We start from the raw sequence: 27,137 nt of genomic DNA on the forward strand, positions 1-27,137 counted from the left end.
ATCAATTGCGCATATCTAATTGTGTGCGAGAATATCTATATCCGTGTGTGTTTATGTGATATCTGTGTGGTTTTGCTGATAGATGTGTCTGTGTGCGTAGACAGGAACAGTTACACAGAGATATACAGAGTCACCTGAAAACGCAGAGATCTGACTTCCCCGGTTTGTAGAAGGCAATGAACCAGAGGCTAGTCAATGTGCTTTGAGAAAGGATTCGTTTTCGTTATCACTTGAATTCTTGAGTCCCACGTCGAAGTAAGTGACAATGTGATAAGCAGCGAGTGGCCTTCCTAATCTAACTCACACACGGAGATAGGGTTTCCCAAGTTAGAGGTTTAAAATTCAACAATCCTGGACACTTTTTGTTGATTGAGCCTAGACAAACTTTAGTGAAAGCACAGCCACCTGCACTATCTTGAAACCTATAATACACACCCGGACTCTCTCTGCCCCCGCCCCCTACATCTGTCTTTCTGTACACACCGTAGGTACAGAAACCGCAGCGATGCATTGCGCAATGTGAGTAATAGATCCTAAAAAACCTCCCCTCCCCCCAAACAGGGGTGTTTAATTCCCACTCACACCCAGGAGGACACATGCCCCGGTGTGATGCGCTACGTGTCAGTACTGTGAAGATGCTTGCAGCAGAACCGGCGCTTCCAGCCCTCCGAGGAAAGCGAAAGAAGCTCACCCACCCCAGCCACCGAGGGCTTCTTCTTATGGGAAACGCCCCGCCCAATGGGGAGCTGAGGCAGGCTCACGTGGGAAGAAGTGGTGCCTATGGGGAGGCAACCCTCGGCCGGCCCCGTCTCTGTTTCATCATCTGCTCCCGCAGGTGAAGCGAACCTGTCAAAGCAGACGTACAACCTGCCCGGAGTGGGAGCACCTGATGTTTCACTAGCTAAGGTCCCCTTCTAGCCATGAACACTGAAGAACAGTATTATGCATCGACCCAGCTCTACAAGGATTCGTGTGCGTTTCAGAGATCCCAGGCACAGGATTATAACCAGAACCCCCCAGCCTGCCTGTACATGGGCAGACAGCAGCAGACACCCTACTCTAGTGCTTTAGGTGCGCTGGAACAAGGCAGCCCGCCAGACATTTCACCCTACGAGGTACCCCCCATTACAGAGGATCCAGGGGTCTCCCATCTTCATCACCATCACCACCACCACCCTCATCACCCTCAGCTTCCTCATCCCCACCAGGAAGCTATTCCTTTTGCAGATGGGACTGTCACTGGGGTTTTAGAGGAACCTAGAGTTCAGTTGCCTTTCCCATGGATGAAATCCACCAAATCTCACGCCTGGAAGGGACAATGGACCGGTAAGATAGTCGCCTTCTTCTGCTGCTGCTGTTGCTTCCTCTCCTTCTGTCTTGTACAATATCAAGAAAACCTTCTCATCACTAATAATTCCCCTTCGGGTTACTAAATGAAGACTACATTTGGGATAGCCCAGTGTGTGATTACTTTCAGAGAGAGGCTTAGGGAAATTCCCTATCATTTGTTCGCTGTTTCACTAGGAAGTAAGCCAGGCTAGCAAGATTTCTCCTGTAAATGTTTCTTCTCTTCCACTTCCATAAAATTCCTGTTTTAGGAAGTGTTGGGGTCAGTTTGGCATTAGCAATAGCACCAGTTTTAAATGGGGATGTATTTCAATGTCCTGAGATCTATGAGTCCATTTTCTATTTCAAACCTGTCTGTATAGTATAGTCTGGCAACTCTTCTATAATATAAATAAGTACCCTGTATCCAGAAATATGTACCCAGTTCTGATACCTTTAATGAAGCCATCGCATTTCAAATCAGTGAGAAAGAAAAGCTCAGGAATAAATCTCAACCGCCTTCAGTTTTCTACTGGGTGAAGGCAAAGTGATTACAATTATACTTAGTCCTTATATAGTTCTTTACTGTTGCAAAGCACTGAACAAATATTAACTAATTAGTTTAACTAATTAACTAATTAGCACTAAGTATCAGGCTGAAGTTGATACTTATCTAAGCTAAACACACAGGGTGCTGCTGTTTCAACTCACCTGACCAGGTGCTTATTGTCCAGGGATTTATACTGATCTCACTGCCAGTTTGTTAGTAGTATATTCCATCCGGTCACTGGGAAATATTAAAGCTGTTGGGACACTGTCCCGTGGTAGCCAGCCCCAAACTCCCCTTGCAGTCAGCGGGGTGTGCAAAGAATGCAAGGCGGAGATCCATGCCTAACAGAAGGGATAAGGAAAACACAAGGACCCCCATCTTGCTCCATTTGTAGACAGTGAAGGTGAAATCCTGGCCCTATTGAAATTAATGGGAGCTTTGCCTTTTGACTTCAGTAGGGCCAGGAGTTCACCCTGAGAGCTGTACCATTAACGTCAGGATCTGATTCGGAAAATGCAGTTTTTGCCACTTGTATCAGTACTCGCGGGGCAGAGGGAGCGCCGGATGGGAAATGGACAACTTCCAGTGGGAATGCCCAGGGTTACTCGCAGTCAGATCCTACGAAAAGGCCACGTTGTGCCCTCGCTTTGAGACTCCCTCGTTGATTTCACTGCGTAAAAAACATAGCCCAGAATGTCCCGCAGATCTCACAGCCAAGTTGCTGTCTGAAATGCCCTCACAATATAGAGTAAAATAAAAGACATTTTGAAAGTAATATTAAACGCTAAATCTTTTAATAAATAACGCCACAACCCCGCCTACCTGGCCGTTCAATTCTTGTCTGTATGCGATTGTTTTAGCCTTACTTATGTCTTACTGTGGAAACTTTTTAAACCTGGGTAGGGGACACAATACACAAACTGAATTAGCTACCTGCCAGCAAGAGGAAGAAACTCTCTCTGGACAGAAAGTTCCGTTGTAGAACAATATTTCTGTCTCTCGCTGCACAATGTTATCTTGCCCTGTGCCTTGTGCACTCTTTGTCACACCTCTACAGCAAATATTACATTAATGGTTGTGTTCAAACAGACAGTTGAAAAGGTAGTGAAATATTGAAATAATGCTGAAATATTCTGGTAATTACGTTAAATTGAAAACAAGAATCAAACTGTGTTCTTTGCTCCTTACCCTGACAGTCTGAAACGAAAAGAAACCACTGCAAGAAATGGACGTCTTTCCTTTCACCCATTTAAAGGGCAAATATATTCGAAGGGTTTTTGATCTGGGGTCAAATCATAGCCATTTCACATGCGTTTAATAAATAGAAAGAAACCAGATACGCGCCCTCTATTCTCATGGTTTAATATAGGGGGAGATCCCTAAAACCTAAAAATCATGAACACACTCTCCCATACTGACTTTTTCAATTAATCTAAGTAGCTTCTTACATAAAAGCTTGGTTCAGAACATGTGTGTGAAATATATATATACAATGTAAACACACACATATATAATGTATACACACATATATACATATATACGCGCATGATATGTACACATGTTTATGTAATTTGCATAGAGTATGTATTCTATATAAATGTACGTATATACGCCTGTATATGCACATTACATATACTATATATGTATATTTGTATGAATGAGTGCTTATCTTTAGAAATACCAGCTTCCTTAAGAAATATCTGGAATTAAGTTCATTTGCATTAATGGCGTAGCTGGTTATTGGCAGTGGTATCGCCTACAAACTGGCCCGATTCTTAGCGATGCAAGGATTCGGGGGAAATCCGCAGCGTCACCTTGTTACACTTTAACATATACTGGTAAAAGCAAATATGGGATCAAAAATATCTTACATACAAATAACCGTAAACAACTGGGGCTTGAGCCTTTTCCCATAGCAGTCAATGGCATTAGGACAAATCTCTTGCAAATTTCCGGCAGATTAAGGAAAACTTCTCTTTCCAGGAATCTGCCTTTCTTTGTGTAAAGTCAAAAGTGAATATGAGATTTGGAGTTATTATAACAACAATATATTTTTGCACTTCCATGAACTGAAAATAGCCAGTAGCCACTGACTGCAGTGGAGTTTGGGGTGCTCAAGGAAAGGAGGAGTGTCTAAATTAGACCGAGTCTAGTGGTTAAAAAAAAAGGTTTAAACTTTTGCACACGAATTATAAACCCCGGGGTTCCTGATGTCAGTGCAGAAGGACCTTCATTATGTGAAGCAGTTTTTAATTAGAATTTACAAAGTCCACGAAAAGCAAAATTGAGCCTTGCCCTCATATTTCTCAAGCAAACTTCCTCTTGAATTCCCCTTGGGAGCTTTGCCTATGTACAAACATAGTTCTTAAAACCCACCGGGCCCTGCTCTCGGAGTTATGGCACTGATTTCAACTGGGGCAGGATCCGCAGGGGACAGTCACTTACGCTTCGGTATTTGCAGCAGTGTCCAAAAAATCTTCTTGTTTTTCTTTACAGAGGTATTGTAATACCTAGGCAGAAGGACGGATTAAGGTCACACTCTCTCTAAACGTCCTTGCTCCATTGAGTTTCACTCGGCCGGACAATATTTTTTTTGTTCTGCACACAATTCGTTTTTGGTTTTATAGTAATGGGGAAAATAATAATAATTTCAAAAATGGACGTTTAACGATGAGTGGCATGATAAACCGAACGGCTCGTGTTATTTAAATGTGTATTAGTGCCCCCCTCTAGAAGGTATATAATAACAAGAAATAATAATAATAATTTAGACAGTAGCTTTTCCCTTTTCATGTCTAAAGATCTTGTATGTTGTGAAGGCTATTTGCTTAAAAAGACATTAATTAAATTAATTAATTAATTACCAGTACTACCTGTCTGAAGCGTGTTTAACCTTAGAACACCCACATAAAATACTCATTGTCCAGCAAACACCCAGAAGAAGGGAGAGGTTGCTGGGAACTAGGAATCTGCTATAGGACTATCCAGATGGGTTTTGCACATGAATTGTGACACCAGGCACATAGGTTTATTCACAGCTGTTATTATGCTAGGAAGCCTACATTCCGATTAGTTAGTTGCAATAGGCTTTAGGGCCCGATCCGGCTGCGCTCTCTATTTATAGTCACTGGCCAGGTCTGTCTGAGTAAGGACTGCAGGATCCAGGGTTCTTGTTTGTTTTATTTTTGTTTGTTTGTGTTTTTTTAATGAGACTCTTCAAATATCCCTGTGGAACATAGTCTCTGTGAATACAACAGACACTTTTCTTTTTTCAGTTCCAGCACTTGGGGAATTGTATTTGCCTTTGTAAAATGACTGGGATGATGGCTGGATTAGGACTAATCCGTTGCAAATTCCTGGCCGATTAAGGAAAACTTCTCTTTCCAGGAATCCGCCTTTCCTTTTGTAAAATCAAAAGTGATGTTGAGATTTTGAGCTAGAGCAACAATAATTTTTGCACTGCTATGACCTGAAAATAGCCAGGAGCCATTGACTGCAGTGGAGTTTGGGGTGCTCCAGCCTCCAGGAAAGAAGGAGGAGCCTCTAAATTAGACCGGGTCTAGCGGTTAAAAAAAGGTTTAAACTTTTGCACCCGAATTATAAACCCCGGGGTTCTGGCTGGCAGTGCTGAAGGAAGCTCACTTTCGTACAGTAGCCGTGATGGCGGCGTGGCAGAATCTCCGAAAGTCTGTGGGCTGGGTGAGAGGCGGCGAGAGGTGTTTGGGAGTTTTAATTTACAAAAAAACGGGTGGTTTTGTCACTCAAAGGCAGCTCCGATTTTTGTAAAGCATGAAGTTTACAAATCGCCCTATGCCAGTAATCATCAGCCATTGTCACAAATGCACCGGCTGTTTTTTCCCCCCCCCCCCCCCAAGGGGCCATATCATTTCGTCAGTTTTGAGACCTTGATTTCAACTGGGGACTTGCACTCAAACACTGATGGTAGAGTATGGCCCGGGGATTTTACTCGGGATCCATACCACACAGCGCGCATTTTGTTACTAAACGGATTTACAGGTAACAAGCGGAGCAGCTTCGGACTAGTGTCTTCGCTCTGTGCTGGTGTTTGTAAAGAAACGCTCTTAAAAATCCACCTCGGCCCTGGAATGCCTTTTCCTTGTTAGTTTCATTCTTTAAAGGGCAGAATCCATACCCCTCTGTCAATTTCTTGGGCCGGATTTGTAAACCTTTTGGGATGCAGACAAGGATTTGTGCTGGGGTTTGGGCTCAGTCTGTTTTATTAAAAACCAAATACCCACACACGCCCGTGGTTTCAGTGTTGTCTGGATCTCGAAAGAGAATCCCCGATCCATTAAACCGCTCATCTGTGAGTAAAAGGGGAAGCCTGGGGGGAAACCTGCCTCTCCCCGCCCCCCGCCCCCGTTGTGTTCTGGACAAGAAGATTCTATCGCCTTTCCAGCGTCGCTCCGGGTCCTAGTCCCTGGTGGGTAGATTTTAACTCTCCCTTCTCTTTAGGTGGCTCCTACGTGGTAGAGCAAGAGGAGAATAAGAGGACGAGGACCGCCTACACGAGAGCGCAGCTCCTGGAGTTAGAGAAGGAGTTCCTTTTTAACAAGTACATCTCCAGGCCCCGCCGCGTGGAGCTGGCTGTCATGCTGAACTTGACAGAGAGACACATAAAGATCTGGTTCCAGAACCGGAGGATGAAGTGGAAGAAGGAAGAGGATAAAAAGAGGGGAGCGGGAGCCGGCGGAGGAAACAGCAATGACGCTGACCAAGACTGTGTGGTGTCCTCTGGGGAGCTGCCGGGGAAAGAGGAGCTCCAGCAGTGCTTAGCCTCGGCCGCCTCCAGAGAGCTGCTCCCCTCCAGCCTCGCTGCCTCCCCCCAGCCTTCTACCACCACCCCGCGAAGGCAGCAGGACGCTCGGTGAAAGGACCCCCCCCCTTTGCAGGCGCCGCTTGGAGGGGTAAGAGTTAAAGGAGAGGGGCCAGGGGTGCCAAGCCTCTGTGTCATATGGACCCTTGCCACGCGCCCCCGGGGAGCCCCTGTGCTGTATAGTTACACCGGTGTCCGTGTGGAAACATTAAAAGTGTTTGGCTGTAGCAGAGAAAGGCTTGGTGTGGTTTGTGGGGGGGGGAGGTCCTCACTCTACTTTGTTACCACGTCTGCAAGATCCTGCCTTTAACAAAGGAAATGTCTCTTCTGCAAGGGGCAGCGGGGGGGCAGCCTGTCTGGGATTCAGGTCACAGGAGCTCTTCTTGCTCCTGGCGAGGTTGATCGTGGGTGGGGGGCAGCTCCCCGGGGCCCGTTGTCGGTCCAGCTGCAGCCAACGTTAAAGCACCGCGCGGAGGTTGTAGAAATAGCTGACCCCACTGGAGGAATACTAAGGAAATAAAAAGACAGGCGCAGTTTCCCGCCCCTCACTATCCCGGGCATCAAAGTAGTAAGCGATGAGTACTGCGCTGCACAAACTCCGGGCAATGGAGATCTGGGGGCGGCAGGGGGAAGCCACAATCCCCCGCTCAGTTTTGATGGAGTTGATTAAACTGAAAATATATGGTGGGCCCGGTTCTCCAAAGGAGCCGAGCCCCACGAGCTCCCGCTGACTTCATCTGGAGTTGCGGAGGGTGAAATCCGGCCCGATAGCTACAGTGAAGGTGGTTTTCCGAGAAAGGCACACGAAACATTGGTCACTCTCCTTCCCTTCGCTTCCTTCTAAACTGGATTTTTTCCCCTTCTGAGAAAAAATACCAACACTTTCTGCAGGGTGGTCTTGTGTTTTCCTGGAGACACGGGGCTGATGACTCAAAACTTCCGTTGGCTAGCTAGCTCCCTAGAGTATTTTCTCGCGGCCGGATGATGTGTGTGGAAATACCTGTCTCTCTATATCAGCTCATCTATAGGTGGGCTTATATGGGAGAAAGCTAAGTTTTGATTAAGCAATTCTGCCTGTGTCTTCAGGAAAAGGATCGCACGCAGCAGGCTTTGGGGGCTGTCCTGTGTATGTCAATGACGCTTGCTTTGCAGCTGCCTCGCGGGACGCTAAGAGATGCGGGCGCGCGTGGCGTTTGTAGAAAGCCTTCCGTAGCGAATGTGAAACCTGCAGGGCTTTGGAATTAGTACCCCCCTGAGCTTCACACCCACTGGCACCCGATCCTGCTCTCTGGGGCACCCAGGACTCCCGCACTACAAACTTGGGACGCCCACCGAATGCAGGATCTGGACCTTGCCCGTGGAGATGCTAAGGTTTAATTAAAAATAAAATTAAACTGAACGTAAGCGAGCTCCAAGTCAGCAAGGAGGATGGCGCTCTGGGCTGTTTTACTTTCAGCAAGGACAGGGCGAACCGACTCCTCTCTTCACCCGGAGAGAGAGTTAGCACTGAATGCAAGGCAGGAGAAGAGAATGAAGGGGCAAGTGATCTGAACAAGCGGTATTCTTATTTTAATGCACAAGCATCAGCAATTGCCTTTAAACAGCCCTCCACACAATTGAGGGCCATGTTATGCCATCAGGTTTTGAAACGAACTATATTGGCACTAAAAAGAACAGGAGTACTTGTGGCACCTTAGAGACTAACAAATTTATTAGAGCATAAGCTTTCGTGGGCTACAGCCCACTTCTTCGGATGCTATCCGTGCTTTGATGGAGTTTTTGTTTTGTTTGTTATTCTTGTTTCCTATCGGAGCACATTTAAAAGCATTCGGGGGGTTGTGTGCATACGGTCTGTTCAGAAGGCGTGTGAGTAGAAAACTTAACAGCGACAATATCAGTCTGTTCCGTATTTCCCAACCAAATCCCCCACCCCTGAAGTCCCCGGAGAAAGATCTCGCTGTGAGTAGAATATGCGTTTTTTCTGCGTTGGAAAAGGTTTTTTGTGTGATTGTTTGTTTTCTTAAGAAAAAAATCTGTCTGAGATGAACAAAAAAGTAACTCAAAAGCTGCCTTGAGCAGTGGCTCTCCCCCTTTGCAGACTACTGTACCCCTTCCAGGAGGCTGATTTGTCTTGCCTACCCTCAAGTTTCACCTCACTTAAAAACTATTTACAAATCAGACATAAAAATACAAAAGCGTCACTGCACTCTATTACTGGAAAAACTGGTTACTTTCTCATGTTTACCATATAATTATAAAACAAATCAATTGGGATATAAATATTGTACTTACATCTCAGTGTATAGTATATAGAGCAGTACAAACAAGTCCTTGTCGGTATGAAATGTTAGTTTGTACTGACTTTGCTAGGGCTTTTTATGTAGCCTGGTGTAAAACTAGGCAAATATCTAGAGGAGTTGATGTACCCCCTGGAAGAGTATCAGAGGGGTAGCCGTGTTAGTCTGAATCTGTAAAAAGCAACAGAGGGTCCTGTGGCACCGAGCTCTGCTTGCCCCCAGGGGTACACGTACCCCTGGCTGAGAACCACTCACTGGCTTAGAGCACCAGTCTAATTGAAACCAGCAAGGAAACCAGATGCGAATTGGGACACGCCTGCTGGCAGGGAGCGGTTGCAAACTGCATCGCCGCCCTGATCAGCAAGGAGGAAAATGACAGCATAGGTCGGGTTGTCTGTTTTGGTCCATAGTTAGCGATGAGAGATCCCTGCCTACATCTGGGCTCCTGCTGCACTGGTGTTAGGCGGCCGGGGCTGTGCTTGTCGCATCACCCACAAACCGTTGTGCAAAATGAGGCCAGTTCCCGCGCGCATTAGCTTTTCATACGCACAGGCATAGGGGGAGATCTAGGTGTATATTCTCTTCCCCGCGCCTGTACTAGCGCAGGTGGGATTTAGGTCTGTGTAAATCGAGCACAAACTCTGTCCAAGTTTTTGAGATTGCAAAATGTGTACGCAGGGGGAGATTTTGTATTTCCTTTAACACGTGGCGCTCACGGCTGCCACTGGGTAAAAGGCGCGTTTGGAGAGATGGGTTTGAGCGCCTTCCTTGCAGTCTAGTGTTTGGCGCGTCCGAGCGTGCAGGGCGCTGGTTGCACCAGTGATCAGCAGCTGGGTTTCAGAAGCCCAGGCCCGAGTAGCCCGTGTCTATCTGCGACTGAAATCGAGCTTTTTTCTTTTTTTTCGCCTCCTGACTCAGTATTTGCCCATTACGGGAAACTCCTCGGTATCCCAACAACCGCAGAACAGGCACTTGGTGGGAAAGGAACGTGATATTTCAGCAGCTACCCACCTAAAAGGGGGGAAATTAAATTAAGTAAATAAGTAGCATAACGGATCGGTTCATGTAAACAGTCACTTTGCAGTTAGTTAATAGGAGTTTCACCTGCATACAGACTGCAGGCTCGGGTCCCAACTACTCTATATTAATAGATGAGATGTGTCATTTAAAATCTTCTATGCAGGCAAGTTGAGACATTCAGATACTGGTGGCAGGCTACCAAAATACCCACTCCGCTACTATAGCTAGACACGGAGCAGCAATCGACTCTTCTTTCCTTGCGCTGCTGGATAAATCCTGAAATCAATGCAAATTTTAGTTTCAAGTCTTTGACCAAAGAAAGAAAGAACCAGTGATGTAGCCAGTAAAATACCTGCAAATAGAGGCATCAAGTAGTAATGCCCAGTAGAAAGCAAGTTTATTCAAATGTCAGCCTGAATTTCTTGATTATTACCTATTATAATTTGACTGTTCTTAACACCCAGGCGCTCAGCCATGGACCAGATCTCCTTTCCAACTTTGTCGGAACAGCTCCGTATGGGCAGCTCCCTAAGCCCCAGAGCTTCGAGACTTGGCTCTGATTTTTCAGCTCTGGAAAGCACTAATACATTTCACTAATTAAGTGAAATGACTCGTTGTGGGACCAGGCTGGGCTCAGGATTTGATGTCCAGACGGTGTGACTCTAACCAACCAGAGCATCCCTTGGTAATGTTCCTGCCCTTTTCCCCTGGAAGATGTTGGGGTCCTTTGGGTGTTCCCTGCGGACTTTGTTCCTGGTTCAGTGTGTCAAAGGGGCCAGGCACACGGCGGTGAAATAAGAATGAAACTACGCAAATACGAAGCAGCAATCGGGAGACCCTTCCCGACCCGGAGTGTAAACGCCTTATTTGGCTGAGCCACTAAATCGGATTCGAGTCACCGCAGCTTCCCTCTCCTCTGGACGCGCTTCTCAGCGATTCAGGTTGGACGCCCTGCGTTGGGTCCCGGGCAGCCACAGCGCCCCTGGCCTGAATCAGTCCGGCCGGATCGGGAGATCCAGACCCCGCCAATAGGATCCCTGGGGCTGACGCAGGAAGGTAACGAGGGGCATCCGAGAGCCGCCTGCCGATCTAGAAATGTGCGCTTACCCGCGGATCTACACCAGTGCACCCAGCTTTCCCGGAGCGCTTGCAACCCCTCGGGGGATCATTTGATCCCAGCTCCAGCGCCGGGGCGGGAGCCTCAGGCGGGCCTGGATTGATTCCCCCTCCCTGGCTTGCATTACCCCCGGCAGCCTGGCGCGGTGTGGGGGGGGTGTGGATTGATCCCCCCTCCCTGCAGCGACAGGGCTGGCTGGAGACCAGGAACAAGGGGCAGCCCAGTGTGGAGCGGCCCGCAGTGCCGGGGTATGGGCAGAGCTGGGATCGCCCACACGGGGCTGCCTAGCCGGAGAGATACACGCCGGGCTCAGGCCCACGGCCCTAGCAGCTCGCTGGGGGCTGCGGGGGAAGCCCTTGGCGCTAACCCAACGCGGCATCTCCGGGCTGCGCTGGCAGCCGGAGCGCAGCGGGGCAGGCGAAGCGGAATCGGAGCGCAGAGCGCGGGCTTTAGGCGCAGGTTAATGAGCATTGGGTGGGAGAAAGAAAGCCTCGCGCGTTGGTTAGTTTATGTCTCTTGATTTCTCAGAAAGGTGCTGGAGGGGCGGGGAGCGCGAGGGGCCTCGGCCGAAATACAAGGCGAGAAATCAGGGCAGCCGCTGCGCCTCGCCCCCAAGCAAAGAGAAGAAGCAGCCACGATAGAACCAGCCCCCCTCAACTCGCCAATCTGCGCCAGCAGGGAGCGCCGGAGCTCAGTGGGTGCCCCCGGCGCAGGGATCGGTCTCCACACCAGGGGATCCGTGCCTGACTGTGCCCTTTCCTCTGCAAAAACAGGGCAAGGGGGAGAGCCTCGCAGAGGACTCCCAGGGTCATCAGCGCCATAGCCTAGCAGCCCCAAATGAGTCTGGGACCCCATTGTGCTGGGCCCTGCGCACATACAGAGTGAGGCAGTCCCTGTCCCAAAGAATTTACAATCTAAGCAAAGCGGGTGGGGAAGAGACTCTGAAGGAAGAAGTCACTTGCTTAAAATCACACAATGGTAGAGCTGAACTGGTTCCTGACTGCTAATCCAGCGCTCTAGTCCCTAGGGCATGGCACCTCCCAAGAATATAGTACTGTATATTATATTTTATATTCATGCAAAGTGGGTCCCCAAAACACAAAGAGGCAAACTCGGAACTGAAGCACTATTCTATTCTATTCTGTTTCCTTACATTAATATTTGCATTCATGCGTAAAGAACTATGAATATTTATGGAAAGTTTTAATTCGGGTTGTAAGAAGAATTTAGCGTCCAAACCTACAACTCCCTATTCCAGTAATCGGTAAAACTACAATCAACGGGCAAGAGTTTGCCATAGATTTTAACCAAAACTCACCCAAATAGATTAGATAGATGTTCGGCTTAAAAATCACTATGATGTAATAGGACCTACATCAATAGAAGTTTCCAAACTATGGTGCTTTTCTCATATTAAGAAGAATTTACAGTATGTTGACATAGAAAGTTGCTGTGGCTAAGTATGATTATATGATTATATTACATTTTGTTGCTTAAATTATCCTTGCATTTTCAGTAGAATATGGTATTCAATTTCTGTCCTATACTGCTGTGCAGTATTGTCATGCATTGTTCAAATTTCATCCCAAAGCTGGGGTAGTTTTCTGTCTAGCTATCTCACCTGCATGTATAAACTGTATTATGTAGTCCTGAATCTTCTGTCAGTGACGCAGGTTTTACACCACTAACTTCAGTGGAGTTACTCCTGATTTACACCAGTGTGAGTGAAAGGAGACCCAGATCCTATTTTATTATTAAAGAACAAAGTGTTTATCAGCATAAAGAAACATGTAACGGTGGCGCACTTTTTATTTCTCTCTTCTCACTGACGCGAATGGGGAAGCTACCATTGACTGAAACAGATGCAGGATTGGGCTCTATGTGGGGAACGACCTGTTCCCCATGCTACTGTACACTGGGGAATGTAATGCAAGCAGCCCAGAACCCACCCTGGCTAGTGGTGTGTTTTCGGCTCTTTGGGTTAGGGTGTTACACAGCTGCTATAGTTCTTATGGAATGTCACGTCACTGCACATAGAAAGCAGAAGCCCGGAGGTACTGCCTTTGCACCTAGCACACCTTTGGTTGCCATGAAACCACAAGTAATAACATTCCATCTGCTTCAATTCTGTGAATAAAAATATGAAAAATCAATTGTCTAAATCTGATTTAAAACATTTTTGGGGGAACGGGAGAATAGGTTTTGTGGTGCATTTAGATTTGCTTATTGGACAACACTTGGTTTCTTTTCCTCTGCCACTGAGCCATCTGTTGGAAGGAAGTGCCCTCCAAATGCCACATGCATGTTGGTTTTGGTTTCTTTTTAATATAAACCAAGCAAGATTCCTGGCCAGATTATTGTCTTGAGGCCCTGAGGAGCCCAGGAGTAGGATTCAGCCCCTCCAGCAGTTGTGAAGGGAAATGTTATTTCTCCATAAGGCTCCAGATGAGCACAGTAAGGAGCAGGTCTTGATACACCTTTCAAAAGCCATCACCTGCTTTTCCTCACCAGCTGGCATTTGCCAGGGCACAGCGTGCACAAGGATCTGACCAAGCCCCCGCTGTTTGGTAAGTAGTGCTTGTAGGACTAATCGCTCCATTCCTCTTTCTTGCTTCCTCAAGCACTTGCATCCTAATTTTAGCTGCTTTTGTGGGAAAGAGTTAGTTGTACTTTCTTCTTCCTCTAGAGCACATGTGTAGAGCCAGCTACCTTTCACTCTTAGATACTGTGCTGATGGGTAGACAGATAATGTCACAGGTATGAATTTAAAATGTCTTTTTTTCTGATACAGTTGAACCACTTTGCTAATGCATCAGATTCTGGGAATACAGAGTTTGCTCTCCAGATGCATCCGAGTTCCATTCAGTGGCATTATGCCATCTTTCTTCCCCGCCTTGATCCTGAGGACAACTAGGGGTTGGTGTGGCCCAAGGTGCAAGCTAGAGAGAAGGCTGAGAAAGAGAGAGAATAGCTTGAGGGGCACTAAATGTGAGCACCCATGTTTGGTAATGATGGCCTACGTGACATCTCTATAAACAATTGTGCTACAAGCGTACATATCGAAGTAGACATGGTGCCTAGCCTGAAGAGCTTTCAGTGTAAGAAACATGACTGGTTCCAAAGCACGATCAATGTGTGATATGGGTGAATCTACTTCCATTGAAACATGCACTCGTGTGTTCATGTTAGTTGTGTTACTAAGATCAGGCCCATAAGTGCTAACTTATGCTGTTGCTATTTAATTACTGTATTCATATATTGCAAACAGGCATGCAGTTTGGTCTAGTAAAATAAATAACAGGTCTCTGTCACCACTGTATTTTCCAAGTCTCTCATGCCAGTGTAACTTCACTAACTTTCAACACCATTACATTGGGTAATGCCAGTAAGGCCTGTGACAACTAAGCCCAGAAGTTCACACATAGAGGAATCTCAGGACACTGTAAGATAAAGTACATTTAAAATATTCCACTTTTAAAACCAATGGCAAACAGTGGTTTCTTTTGTTTCATTTTCATACCGGGAATGGACTGGCCACTACAAGCAGATTTAGGAAGTCATGGAACATGGTCGCTTCAGGCCCTTTCTCCCTAGAGATTTTAGATTGCATCTTTGCCAAAGCAAATGACCTGCTGATTCTGACCTCCTTAGGTGGCTGAGGACACAGAGTGACAACGTTGCACCTATTAAGCACCTTAAAAGAAAGTAAAACCTCAGCTCCTCAGGGCAGGGAGGAAGGATGATCTGTATTTGTGTCTTGTAGACTAGAGCACTGAGACCCATTGCCCTCGGGCTTCAGCATCAGGTGGTGGGGCTCGGGCTTCAGCTTCGGTGGGTCTTGGGCTTTGCTGCTGGCCCCAGGTCCCAGCAAGTCTAAGCCAGCCCTGGTGACCGTGCTGGACTAAAGCACTGAGTGCGTCATCAGTGCTAGAAAAATAACTGTCCAAAAGATGTGCTTTTTTCTACCTATTTTAAACAAGCACCAGGAAGACACTGAACATTCCTGGAAACTGAAAAAAATAAGTTTAGGGTAAATCTCCAGAAGAATTTTTGTTCCCCAGGGGTATTGGTATGGTTTATATTAGGGTTCAAGAATAAAATTACTGGGAGCCAAGAGTATCTTAGGGTAGAAGCTTAACTAGAGTGATTTGCTTCTCAGGTCATCTAAATTGGCAGTGGAAAGGAATATTCCCTGAAACATTGGCAGTTTATTTTAAACTTCTTCTGCAGCATTGAATACAGGTAATTTGATGAGATCGAATAATAGCTGTGACGCTCACAGGCCAGGGTCCAGCTCATGCCAAAGTCCCCATGTCTCAGCTGGACACTAACAGATACATATCTGGAATCTGTCTGGCTCACTTGGAGGTTAATAGTGATAAAATAGGTATTAGAATTATAAGAAAATGTTTAGTGTTTAGACTCTATTGCAGGGATCGGCAACCTTTGGCACGCGGCTCGCCATGGTAAGCACCCTGGCGGGCTGGGCCGGTTTGTTTACCTGCCGCGTCCACAGGTTCGGCCGATAGCGGCTCCCACTGGCCGCAGTTCGTTGCTCCAGGCCAATGGGGGCGGCAGGAAGCGGCAGCCAGCACATCCCTCGGCCCGCGCCGCTTCCTGCAGTCCCCATTGGCCTGGGACAGTGAACCGCGGCCAGTGGGAGCCGCGATCAGCCGAACCTGCAGACGCAGCAGGTAAGCAAACTGGCCCGGCCCGCCAGGGGGCTTACCCTGGCGAGCCGCGTGCCAAAGGTTGCTGATCCCTGCTCTACTGCATGCTTGTGAGTTGCTGCATGCATTAATCTCACTAGTAATATCTGTGTTTCAAGTTGTAATGTAATATCTGAGTGGTTGTACTGTGAGCCACACTCTGTGACCGTATGAATCGCCATACAGGAAAGAGACATTAATTAGTGTTAAGAGCTGCTCTTCTAAAAAATTGTTCGCCCCTTATGAAAGAGGATACCCATCGATACCAGCTGGGTGCGTCTTACAACTGGAAACTCCCCACATCTGGAGTGAGGAACTGTCAACAAAAGAACTAAAGACCCTTATTGTTCTGCTCTCCTCTCCCTGAAGAGAAGTCATGCAAGTGGACTCCTCTAATCAGCTGAGTTTTCAGCTCAGAGCATATGGAGAAGGGGGATAAAACCCCAAACCAAATAAACTAAGGCTCTCTATGCTGCTTGGACTCTGGTGGGGGCAAGGTGTTTCTAGGCATAAGCAAGAGATCCCCAGCTGCTTAGCCTGGGTTAGCCCTAAAGGACAAATAGAGCTTGCTGATTATTGAAGCCTATGTTATCATCTGAAACCTGAGACAGCAACTCATTTGTGTGTCTATGTTTGCTTGCTTTGAGCTTGTAAATAACTCTCTCATTCCCTTTTCCTATTTAATAAATCTTCATCTAGTTTACTATGGTATGGGCTACACGAGTTGTCTTTGTTGTGAAACCTAAAGTACAATTGACCTGGGGTAAGTGACTGGTCCTTTGGGATAAGGAGTAACCTGAATATTGCTAACAGATGTATTGGAGCATAAGCTTTCGTGGGTGAATGCCCACTTCGTTGGATGCATGAAGTGGGCATTCACCCACGAAAGCTTATGCTCCAATACATCTGTTAGTCTTAAAGGTGCCACAGGACTCTGTTGCTTTTTACAGATCCAGACTAACACGGCTACCCCTCTGATACCTGAATATTGCTGTGATTCTTGGTGTAAGAAGCCATCTATATCAGAGATACACTCATCTGGGGGGCAAGACAGACCGGAGTACCCAGGGCACTGTCTGCGACTCCATACTCAGGCTGTTAAAATGCCTGAGGAGTTTACACTTGATGCAGTTGGTTAGTGAAGAGCAGAACCCACAACCAATTTGGATTTGTGCCCTGGTTCTTAACTGTCTGCCCTGAGGTTGGTACACCTGCTCTTGCACCACTGTTAGGAGTGTTACAATAACAGTAGTTAATTATATTGTGCTTATACAGACCTCTCATCCACAGATCTCAAAGCTTTTAGCAAAGGTGGGTAAGAATTGTTAGCCCCACCTTTAAAAGAAGCACAGTATGGACCCGCTCAAGAACTCACAGTGAGCCAGTCTCAGAGCCAGGCATAGAATGGAGGTCTCCTGACACCAGGTTCAGAGCCCAGTTCACTGGATGACGCTGCCTACAACCTGACCAAGATTGAGACTGCAGTGGGTGGCAATGAAATGTTGATTCGTGACTTTCCCAAGGTGCAAAACCTACTCTTAGGAAAGGAAAAGTCTCTGAAACAGTGATACAGACAGGGAGCTGTAGATCATGCAGCATTAGGATGAAGATTCACATTTTAAATATGAGTCCATTTAACTCTGATCTCTCTAGGTGAATAAGCCTTACTTCTCCTGATCGAGAGGTTGCTGGGAAGATGGCTTTCCTCCCAGCTCTCACCTTTGCCTCCAGCCTTTCAGATACATTCTTCTCCAAGACACCTTTCTCCATTCCTCCCATAGGTTTCTGTTTTAACCGATGAAAGCTTGTCTTCCAGCCAGAATGCCCTGTTTCCTGCAGTTTCCTTTTCACCTTCCAACACCTCCAGAGGTGATTCAATATTTGGTTAAGACTGCGTGTGGGTGACGTAACTCCAGATAAGGGGGAGGCACAGTAAAAATGTTACTCAGCTTTTCTGTTTCACTCCGTGGACCAGATTGTGCCCATTGTATCAGAGCCTGGAGGGGCAGCAGGATTGCCCAGCGAGAGAAAGTGGTTCCCAGTTGAAAGGCATCTTCTGCGCCTGGAGAGGAAAGACTTTGCCCCTAGCATGGAAAGGGCACAAGGGCAGGGCAGGAGGAACAAACTGTGGAAAGGGGATGCACATAAGGCCCCCAAGCTGGGAATCTGACCCCATGGAGAACCCACCATTGCCCTGTGTATAATGTAACTAGGCAGTCAGGAAAATGGCCACATCATTTATGTGGTTTGTAAGAGGAACATAAATCCCCATTTACACCTCCCTATCCAGTTAGCTGCCATCTTCACCTTGCCCAGCTGCCATTTTGCCTGCCACTCCCCCACCTCCATGTGTAATGTTCTATAACTTCTCCTTAAGGAGCAGGCCTGGGGGGGTTTCAGAAGCTGTTCCCATGCTGATGCCTTAAAAAGATAGAATAGGAGACAAAGAGTGGGAGCTCATTTTGCGACTAGTGAGGGAGCACAGACAGCAACACTGTGATCACCTGGGCTTGGTCTCCAGTGAGCTGTGGGGGTGGGCTGGCAGTCTGCAGCAGCAGCTAAACTGCTTCCCTCCAGTAGGGCTTAGGTGCTTGTAAGAAGGGAACCACTGAAAAAAACAGTGTTGGGACTGGGGGTGGCAGAAAGGGCCTGAAGCAGTGCCGAGGTCCATGGGGAGGAGGAGAGGGAAGTTTCTGGCTCCTGATCCATCCCAGAGCAGAACTCCAGTGGCGGAAACTACAAGGGTGAAATTTTGTGCCAGGGTAAAAGTCTGATCTCTACACAGAGGAACTTGGGCTGAACTGTGTGTCCAACAAGAACACGTCCTGGGGAGGAGATCAGTGTGTTAGGGGAAGATGCTTGCTCCAGTACCAAAGCAGGCACTTGTAGCACAGACTTAACCCAGTCTTATCCCCGTTAGTGCAGAGCAAACCTCCGATGGGCCCAGTGAGGCCATGGCCTTTCCGCTGAGCGCTCCACTCCGCTGCAGGGCAAAGGAATAATCCATGTTTAGCTCTATTTTCATCTTTGGTGACTTTCCCCAATCGCTGGTTCAGCCCAATGGACAGTTCCCCGTTGATTTCCTTGTCAGTTATTCATCCAGAAGACCCAGCTTTCTGCAGAATTCTGTGCAGCTCTGCTACGTAGGTCACAGAAATTAGCACAGCAGAGTACTGGGCTCGCCTCGATCCCTATACACCTCTCTGGCAGCATGTAGGGGATGAGGAGGCATGACTAGAGGGCAGGAACAACATAGGGCTATTACATGCAGCCCTACACTGACCCCTTTATAGACCCCAGAATAGGGGACATGCTAGGGGTGGGTGTCTCCATAATGCTCTGGGCTGCAATAAATTATAGTGACCAACCTTGATTTCACCCATCCTGTGGGCCTCAGCACAGAAGCTGCCCCTGGATCCTTGACCTTCTGGGTTGATACGTGACTTGACCAGTCTCCACTATTATGGGGGTTCAAAATTGACAGCAGGGGTCTTTAGGCAGCCTGTCCAATTAGCAGTCAGGATGGAGAATGGAAGTTTTCACTTTGCACATACAATCTGGGATGTGCTGATGAGAAGAGTTCCCGAAAAGGAGAAGAGGCGGAGGGGAGGCAGTTACATCTAATATACGTGAGCTAGAACGTGACAGTGAAGTAGGTAGCAAATATTTTGGCTGTGTATGCAAAAAAATGAAAAACAAAGAAGACTCTGTAGTGTGCATGTGTTACAGGCCACATGGACATAGGGTAGAGTGACCAGATGTCCTGATTTTATAGGGACAGTCCTGATATTTGGGGCTTTTTCTTATATAGGCTCCTATTACCCCCCCCCCCCACCCTCTGTCATGATTTTTCACACTGGCTGTCTGGTCATCCTAACATAGGGAGAGCAAGGATGAGAAACTCCTGAACCAAATGCTGAGGATCCAGACACCCTGGGTGAGAAGTAAAGCAGACCTACCTCTTGGTAAGATGGTCATTCAGCCCCCTCCCTGGGGTTGAGAACTCAAGTTCCAGCCAGAGGCACAACAAAAACAATATCTATGCTCACAAGCGCAAGATCCACTCAACACCAATTTGTCAACTGGGGCTGGGACGCTCGCCCCCAGATGCCGTGTGCACATAGCATTAGTCTCCGAGTCCCTTTGTTCCTTGGCCTCAGCTGAGACTGCCCAAAAAGTGACCATCTAGTAACCAAAAAAGTAACCAAAAAGTCAACAACATGATGGGTCCCTAGTCCTGACTGGGGCTTCTAGGTGCTACCACTATACAAATAGTAATTACTATTATTATGGTGATGGTTTCTTATGTGACCATTTGGCCACTAGGAACTGGTAAGAGACCACAAAATCATTCACATAGACTGTTGGATTGCTGTAAATCCGAGCTTGATTTATACTGCTACCCTAGAGATGAAGGAGTAATTCTTTGAGAAGACTTATGGATAATAGAGAGCTACTAGAGATTTGGAGAAATGAAAATGCAGTTCTAGTCTCTTAAAAATGGAGGGAAAGAGGGATCCTAGTGATTACTTTTGAGATAGCTAATTATAAGCCTCGCTAAGTAGTTGAATAACTAACTGTTAAAAGGGAAAAAAGCCTGTAAACATCAGGAGATAACAAAATTATGAACAATGACCAACAGGGTCCAAACCCTTAACTGATGTAAATTGGTGTAACTCCATGGACTTCAATGGAGCTATACCCGTTTACACTAGCTGAGGAACTGGTCATATGTGTATAAAGAACAAATAATGCTATAGAAACCTAGTGGTTTCTTTTTTTTTTCTTTTCATTTTAATGAACTACAAAATCAAGGTTTGACTCTTCCCTTAGGGAAATCAGTGGCAAAAGCCCCATTGACTTAAGTCAGAGCAGGACTGGGTTAACACAGCGTAGTGGATGTAATATAGCTAGCTGTTAGTACAGCCTCTGATATAGTGCCCCATCATATCTTACTTGAAAAATAATTCTGTTTAGTTTGAATATGGGCATTGGAAACCATCAGAAAGACTGTGTGAGGGTAGAGGCTAAATAAATATCCATTGGGGTAATAGATGTTTTTCCAGCCTCAGCACAGCACTTGCTTCATTTTAAGCGAACGAGTAGTCTCATTGGCTCCTTAAAGTTAAGTACAAGTTTAAGTATTTTGTAGGATCATGGCCATAGGTGTTAAGTCCAGTTTTATTTAACACCTTTATTGGTGATCCAGAAGATGTGATAAACAGCACATTAGTTACATTCACTGACGATGTGAAATTAGGAAGTTCATTCTGCTTCTCTGTCAATGAAGTTCCACTGTTATTGTATTATATTACAGCTAGTAGTGCTGACTATTACTAAGGTTGCCTGACACTTCCCATTATAAGAACCTGTTTTCAGTTTCTTATAACTGCCAAGTTTTGTCTGCTTGGGCTAATATTCTCTATGCCAGGTGTCTGCCTCAGGCTGAATAGTTTGGGGAAATTTTAGCTAAATCAATGTTGCCATTTCTGAGAAAAAGGCAAGGGAAAACCACATTGTTTTGGCCCTATTAAAAAATTCTGGTGACCTTTTCTTTGAGAAGCTCTATTACCCCCTTGATTTGGAATGGGCATTTGTAATTTGGCAGAGGGATGGCCTTTGTGTCGGGGACATGCCAGTTCCCACCCCTGTGGAAATCTGCCCAAATTTGGCCATGTTACATGCCTTTGAAAAATAAGTTTGTACATGCTCGGTAGAGACTTCTTGGATATTAGCAGTTAAATTCCCTGAATGTTTCATTCACACTAGGCATGCTCCAGTGCCCAGGGCTGAGCAGAACTTTCCCTGGGTTTGCAGCTCTGGGCTGGGTACCTGGACTGAGAGCAAGGAGATGCTCAGTCCTGTACTCTCAATGATATCTCTGCTGGGCCTAGACAACAAGGAGAAAGAAGCTGCCTGATCTGAACACAGAGAACAAAAGCTGGACCTGCAGGGATGGGAAAGGAGAGGGAGTGAGGACAAAAGACTGGGACAAGGGTTGGGGGAAGGGTGAGAGACCGGGACAGGAAGCTGGCTGTGCAGGAGAAGGAAATTGGGACTTGCAGAGGTAAGATACTGGGCCTGGGTGCTGGGGGGAAGAGTAAGACGGGCTGGCCAAGGAGACTGACTGACAGCCAGGAGGAAACTGGGAATGGCTGGGCAAGGAGACTGGGATTGAGAAAGAGCGGATGGAGAAAAGGAGATGAGAGGGGAGATGGATATCACACAGAGATGAGCTGTGAGGGTAGAACTGGGAGTGGTGGGCAAAGAGACTGAGATAGGGATCCAAAGGGATATGGAGCTTGTATGAGGAGCAGGGGGAGGGATATTGGGACTGAGAGGCAATGGAGAGGAGGAATTTGGGCAGTGGAAGTGTGGGCTGACTAGAAATCAGGGTTTGTGAGAGACCCAGACAGATCAGATGAGCAGACAGGAGGGGGGAAACTGAAATTGGCTGGGCAAGGAGACTAGGGACAAAGAGCTAGGGGGCCGATTGTGAATGTTTGGGCAAGAAGACTGGGATTGGTAGTGCAAAGGGGTGAGATTAGGATTTACAGGGTAAAGAGATTGGGACTGGGATGAGAAGCCTGATAAAAATGGGACTGGGACAAAGAACCAAAGCTGGGACAAGAACAGGTCAGAGGGTGTCAGATCAGATGGAGTAAGCAAGGACAGAAGAGTCTGTTCTCTTGGAACACAGTCCCCTCCCCAGCCTGGAACTGAACCCATTATTCCTTTGCTGTAAGTGAATATCTGTGAAACCTACTGGCAAAGTGTGTCCCCCATACCCTTCTAGTGCTTGTCCACAGAGATGACAAATGTTATGTCCACAGCATACACACAGATAAATTAGAGAAAAATATAAAAGGTTACAGTTGATTATTTTATTTCTCAGAATTCAGAAAAATAATACACAAGAGCCCAAAACAGAGAAAGAGAAAGCATAACTCACCCAGACTTAATCTGATTGCATGTTCTGCTGCTCAGCCCCTCAGCCTGCAAGCAGAACCAGGAAACCCCTCTGCTTTTAAAGTTCCGACACAGTCCTCAATACATCACAACAACCTATTATTTCTATCACTTATTCCATTAGCTCAGAGGTCTGTGCAGAGGCTCTAAAATGTTCCTGCCCAGGTAACTGTCAATATGATGCCACCTAATGGAATTTCTGGTTTTTCAGTTTGCTTTTTATTAAACTCTAGAGAAATACACACACAAGTACTGACTGTTAAAACATGATTAAGGTTGAAAAGTCCAACCCTCAGAACTTAAATACCAGTCATTTAGGGCCTGATCCTCTTCCCACTGAAGACAATGAGGGTTTTGCCATTGACTTCTGCCAGAATAGGATCAGGCTATTCCACCTGTTCAGCATAATTTGGTAGCATTGTATACACCTGTAAATGGCTGTACAGGCAGAGAGAATTCTGCTCCAGTAGAGTTACGCCATGGGTTAATTTGGCCCAGATTACTTGGTAATGATATGATGGTACCCTTCTATCAGCGTACTTTGCAGTATATGTTTATTATGTTGACCCCTTATAACTAAAGGGAACACGAGGAAAATGTAATATTAAGATGCAAGGTTTTCAGAATTTGCCTACATCTCAATAGATTTCATGCAAGATTTTCGCCTGAAGCAATGTGTTCCCGTAAGAGTAAATAAACATGTTGAAGATCTGTGAATATTAATTGAACTATAAACTTGCTGGTGTGCGAGCTAAAAATACAAAATACACGTGGGTGTTTCCAAATCCGAACAAAATTAACAAACAACTAGATTCACAGACACTCCACAGGGGAAAATAGCTAGGTCGGTTTACTAGGGTAATTACCCTCCATTTTCAGGAGGTTAGAATTTTGCTTTTTAAAGAATGAAGAAGAGTGTGAATTGGTGTGAGATTGCCAGAAATGTAAAAAAGCGCATGAAGGAGTCAATGGGGAAATAGAGAGGTTAAGTAGATGGCAAATAAAGGGGGGGAAGGCGCAGTGGAACTTGGTTTCTTTGCGGGAATGAATTTTGTCCAAAGGTTCCCAGGGCGCTGCCTAATGATCACGGAACAGAACCCGCCAGGTCTGGGCCCAAGAGTCCAGCGTCAGTAGTGTGCACGCGTTTACTCGCCCCTTTGCTAGCGGAGCAGAATGGCAGATCGGCTTCCTACTCTGGGAAGTACTTGGGGCAACAGCGAGGAAAGACTATATTGCTATTTTCGCTTGCCACCGGTCCTGGCGTGGGAGCTTCTTCCTGTGAAACAAAGGCAGTGGCTTGCCGTCCCCATCGCTCTTCCTTGCCATGAGCTCATGTGAAGGTGGCAGATCCTCCGGGAAGGTGGCGGAAAGGTGTTAATGTTGCTAATTAATATTGGCTCTCACCTCTGCTGGCATTCCCTATGCCTCTGCTCCCACGGCTCTCTCACTGATTCCTTCCGCCCAGCGCCCATTGTCAGCGCGAGAGCGGGGTGGGGGAAGGGACGGGAGCCATTTACTTTGTCACATGGGGCTGCAAGAGGAGCTATTTGGCTGGAACCTGTTTGTGAGGGTTGTAAACCGAGGAGGAGCTGAGGAAGAAAAGTAACTGCCGACAGATTCCTGGGAGAAGCCTTATACCTGTCCAGTGTCAGGGCCAATACTGCCATCTACTGGCCACTTCCCAACAGTGCCAGTCTTTGAAAATGACCAACCCAGAGCAGGGAAACACCCCTAACTAATCACTAATTATAGTAACCGCGAGCTCCTGCGAACAGCAGGAAGAGTTTTGGCTTTATAGAAACATGCAGGTTTCTTATGTCCCTTGGAGGGAAGCTCATAGCTCTAACAAACGAGTAACTACGCACCCTGTGACTGATTGCGGAAGGAGCTCGCAGGTTCAACCATTCGCAAAAAGCTGAAGAGCACAAGGGTGAAATGTAAAGCTACTCAGCAGCAAACCTTTCGGCACTGGTCTAAATAACAAATGTATTCCATGCACAGGCTAATTTGTTCTGAGCCACTGTAGCAGCGTAAGAAGAAAGACATAGGTTCAAGGTCTAAGAATATGAATTAAAATATATTTTCGTTGTTACAGTGCCTAGCACAATGGGGTCATGGTCCATAACTAGGGCTCCTAGGCGCTGAAGAATGTATTAATTATTAATTATTATTATTGCCGGTGTGCTAAGTACAACCACAAACTACACTTTGGTGTCAACTAAGGAAAACTAAATCCAGAGAAAATGTAGAGGGGAAATATCTGATCCTACCAGACCTAGAGAAAGATCTCCTGATTCTGTTGTTCTATGCATTTTATTACTATTATTTGTCCTCCTAGTATCTAAATTATGTGATTAGTCTATTGGTCTGAAGCGGGAAGTCAGAATTAGAGTTTACTTTTGGTCCATACAGGCGATCTCTATTGCCTGGTTCTCAAAACCGGTAAGCCCAAACGAACCAAAAAGTTGTATGAAATTGACGAAGAGTCCTATGGCACCTTATAGACTAACAGGCGTATTGGAGCTTAAGCTTTCGTGGGTGAATACCCACTTCGTCAGACTCATGTTGTATGAAATTGAGAAGATTTTCACCCCCAAGCCCTAAAGTACTTTAGCACGTCTGCAAAAAGTTCATAATTGTACATTGTTAGAAAAAGCAATAAATGTGCTAAAAGATCCGGAGTAATAAAACACGGAAAGAAAAGCTGAAGATGCAGTCATTAATACTGCCCCGGGCCAGGGAGACACATCGCCTGCTACTCTAGAGGCAAATTCTGATCCTAGCTCACCTTTGATAAACCCATTCCGGATTTACACTGGTGTAACTGAAGGCCATCTCTTGTCATTCAGTAGAAGTTCCCATGGTATTGACTATAATGGGGACTTCTGCTTGAAAATTCATGGCGTAATATGGCCATGAGATCACAATGTGTGATCGCTAATATTTAGAAGAAAGAACGTGAAGATTCGTGTGATCTCCGTTGAAGGGGCGGGGGATGAGAGAGCAAATGTGGGTAACAAGATTGAGAAGCTTGTCTATAATGGGAGAATGGTGCGACGTGGGATAGGATTGTGAGTTCTTGGCGGTTGAGGTGTTTTGCACATAACAGACACGTGCTTGTAATCACCACACGGTGCCGTCTGTAGTGGTCATTTACAGGCGATTGTTTCCGTACTGCAAGCCATAGTATTGTATATCGGAGGGAAAACGCTGCTCTTGTTTGCAGGTCTCCTCCAGTCCAGTAACTCGGATACATCTCTTGTTAGCTCGTTAGGTTATGGTTATTGCAGCACAAAGTCTGCCCGCTTCGTCGTGGTTCTCTTGTATTTACAAAGTGTGAGAAAGTGGGGGAACCCAGGTGGGGTCAGATAGGCTGGAGAATGACTGGGAATTAAAGGAGGGCATCAGGCGCCGTGTTTGATATTATTAATAGTGACATGTGGTTACCTGGCTTAGGAAGATGATCCATGGAAACCATTGAAAACAAACAACTAGCTGATAAAAGAGCGCCGCTTTCGGTTCTGAATCACACGGATACCGATTGAAGTCAGCGAGAGTCTGTCATTGCATGAAATCCTCTGTCAGTAATGCCCTTCAGAGCCCCCAGCTCCCATTGACTTCAGTAGGAATTCGCGGCGACCTTTAAACAGTGTGACATGTATTTCTGGAAATTAGCAAATATTATAAGCATATGTTGCATTTCATATACTCGGCAGTAGAAAAATTCCTTCTATTAGTCCAATCCCAGAGTCCTATAGCAGTCAATGTACTTGTAAAGTAAAAGCATTCGTTCTCCCCTATAGCTAATTGGGCCTGATTTTTAAAACCACAGCAAAAGAATGAATGTAAATTTCCTGTTTTAATCTTCAATTTTGTAAATTAAAAAAACTAGATTGTAGGGGCTTTTAAACCCATAAAGCAATAATGCTTTGACAGCTAGCAGCGAATTTTATCAACAAAGCTATCTCCTGAGGCTGTTTTACGTATTTTATGGCAGAGAAATGTGACTTTACAAATAACTGAAGGCAACTTTTAGAGCTGCGGTATGCAAATACATCTCAGTTGGAGGATGATTTGCTGTGTCATCAGACAGCCACTCATAACAGTCTTGAAATGAAATTGTGGGAGATGTATCTAAACATGGTTAATGATATTTAGCCATTATATAGCTATTCTCCAACTGTGTGCAAACATGAGTTACTACTGATATCCCCTGGGGGAAGAAGGTACAATTGTCCAATTTTAAAACTAGGGACTCTTAAATGACTTGCCTATTTGAAGAACGAGTTAGTGATACCGGCAGGATTAGACC

General features: G+C 46.1%; 1 protein-coding gene across 1 annotated transcript; it reads left to right on the top strand.

Annotated features, from left to right (window-relative positions):
* Nucleotides 1–920: 920 nt before the first annotated feature.
* Nucleotides 921–6,768, top strand: LOC113406827 (pancreas/duodenum homeobox protein 1-like). The gene is made up of 2 exons (XM_026653595.1): nucleotides 921–1,326; nucleotides 6,353–6,768. The coding sequence occupies exons 1-2, from the start codon at nucleotides 921–923 to the stop codon at nucleotides 6,766–6,768; spliced, it is 822 nt and encodes a 273-aa protein (XP_026509380.1).
* Nucleotides 6,769–27,137: the final 20,369 nt, after the last annotated feature.

This window comes from Terrapene carolina, unplaced genomic scaffold (genome assembly GCF_002925995.2).
Source record: "Terrapene carolina triunguis isolate 2854851 unplaced genomic scaffold, T_m_triunguis-2.0 Scaffold141, whole genome shotgun sequence".
In the NCBI taxonomy this organism is placed as follows: Eukaryota; Metazoa; Chordata; order Testudines; family Emydidae; genus Terrapene; species Terrapene triunguis.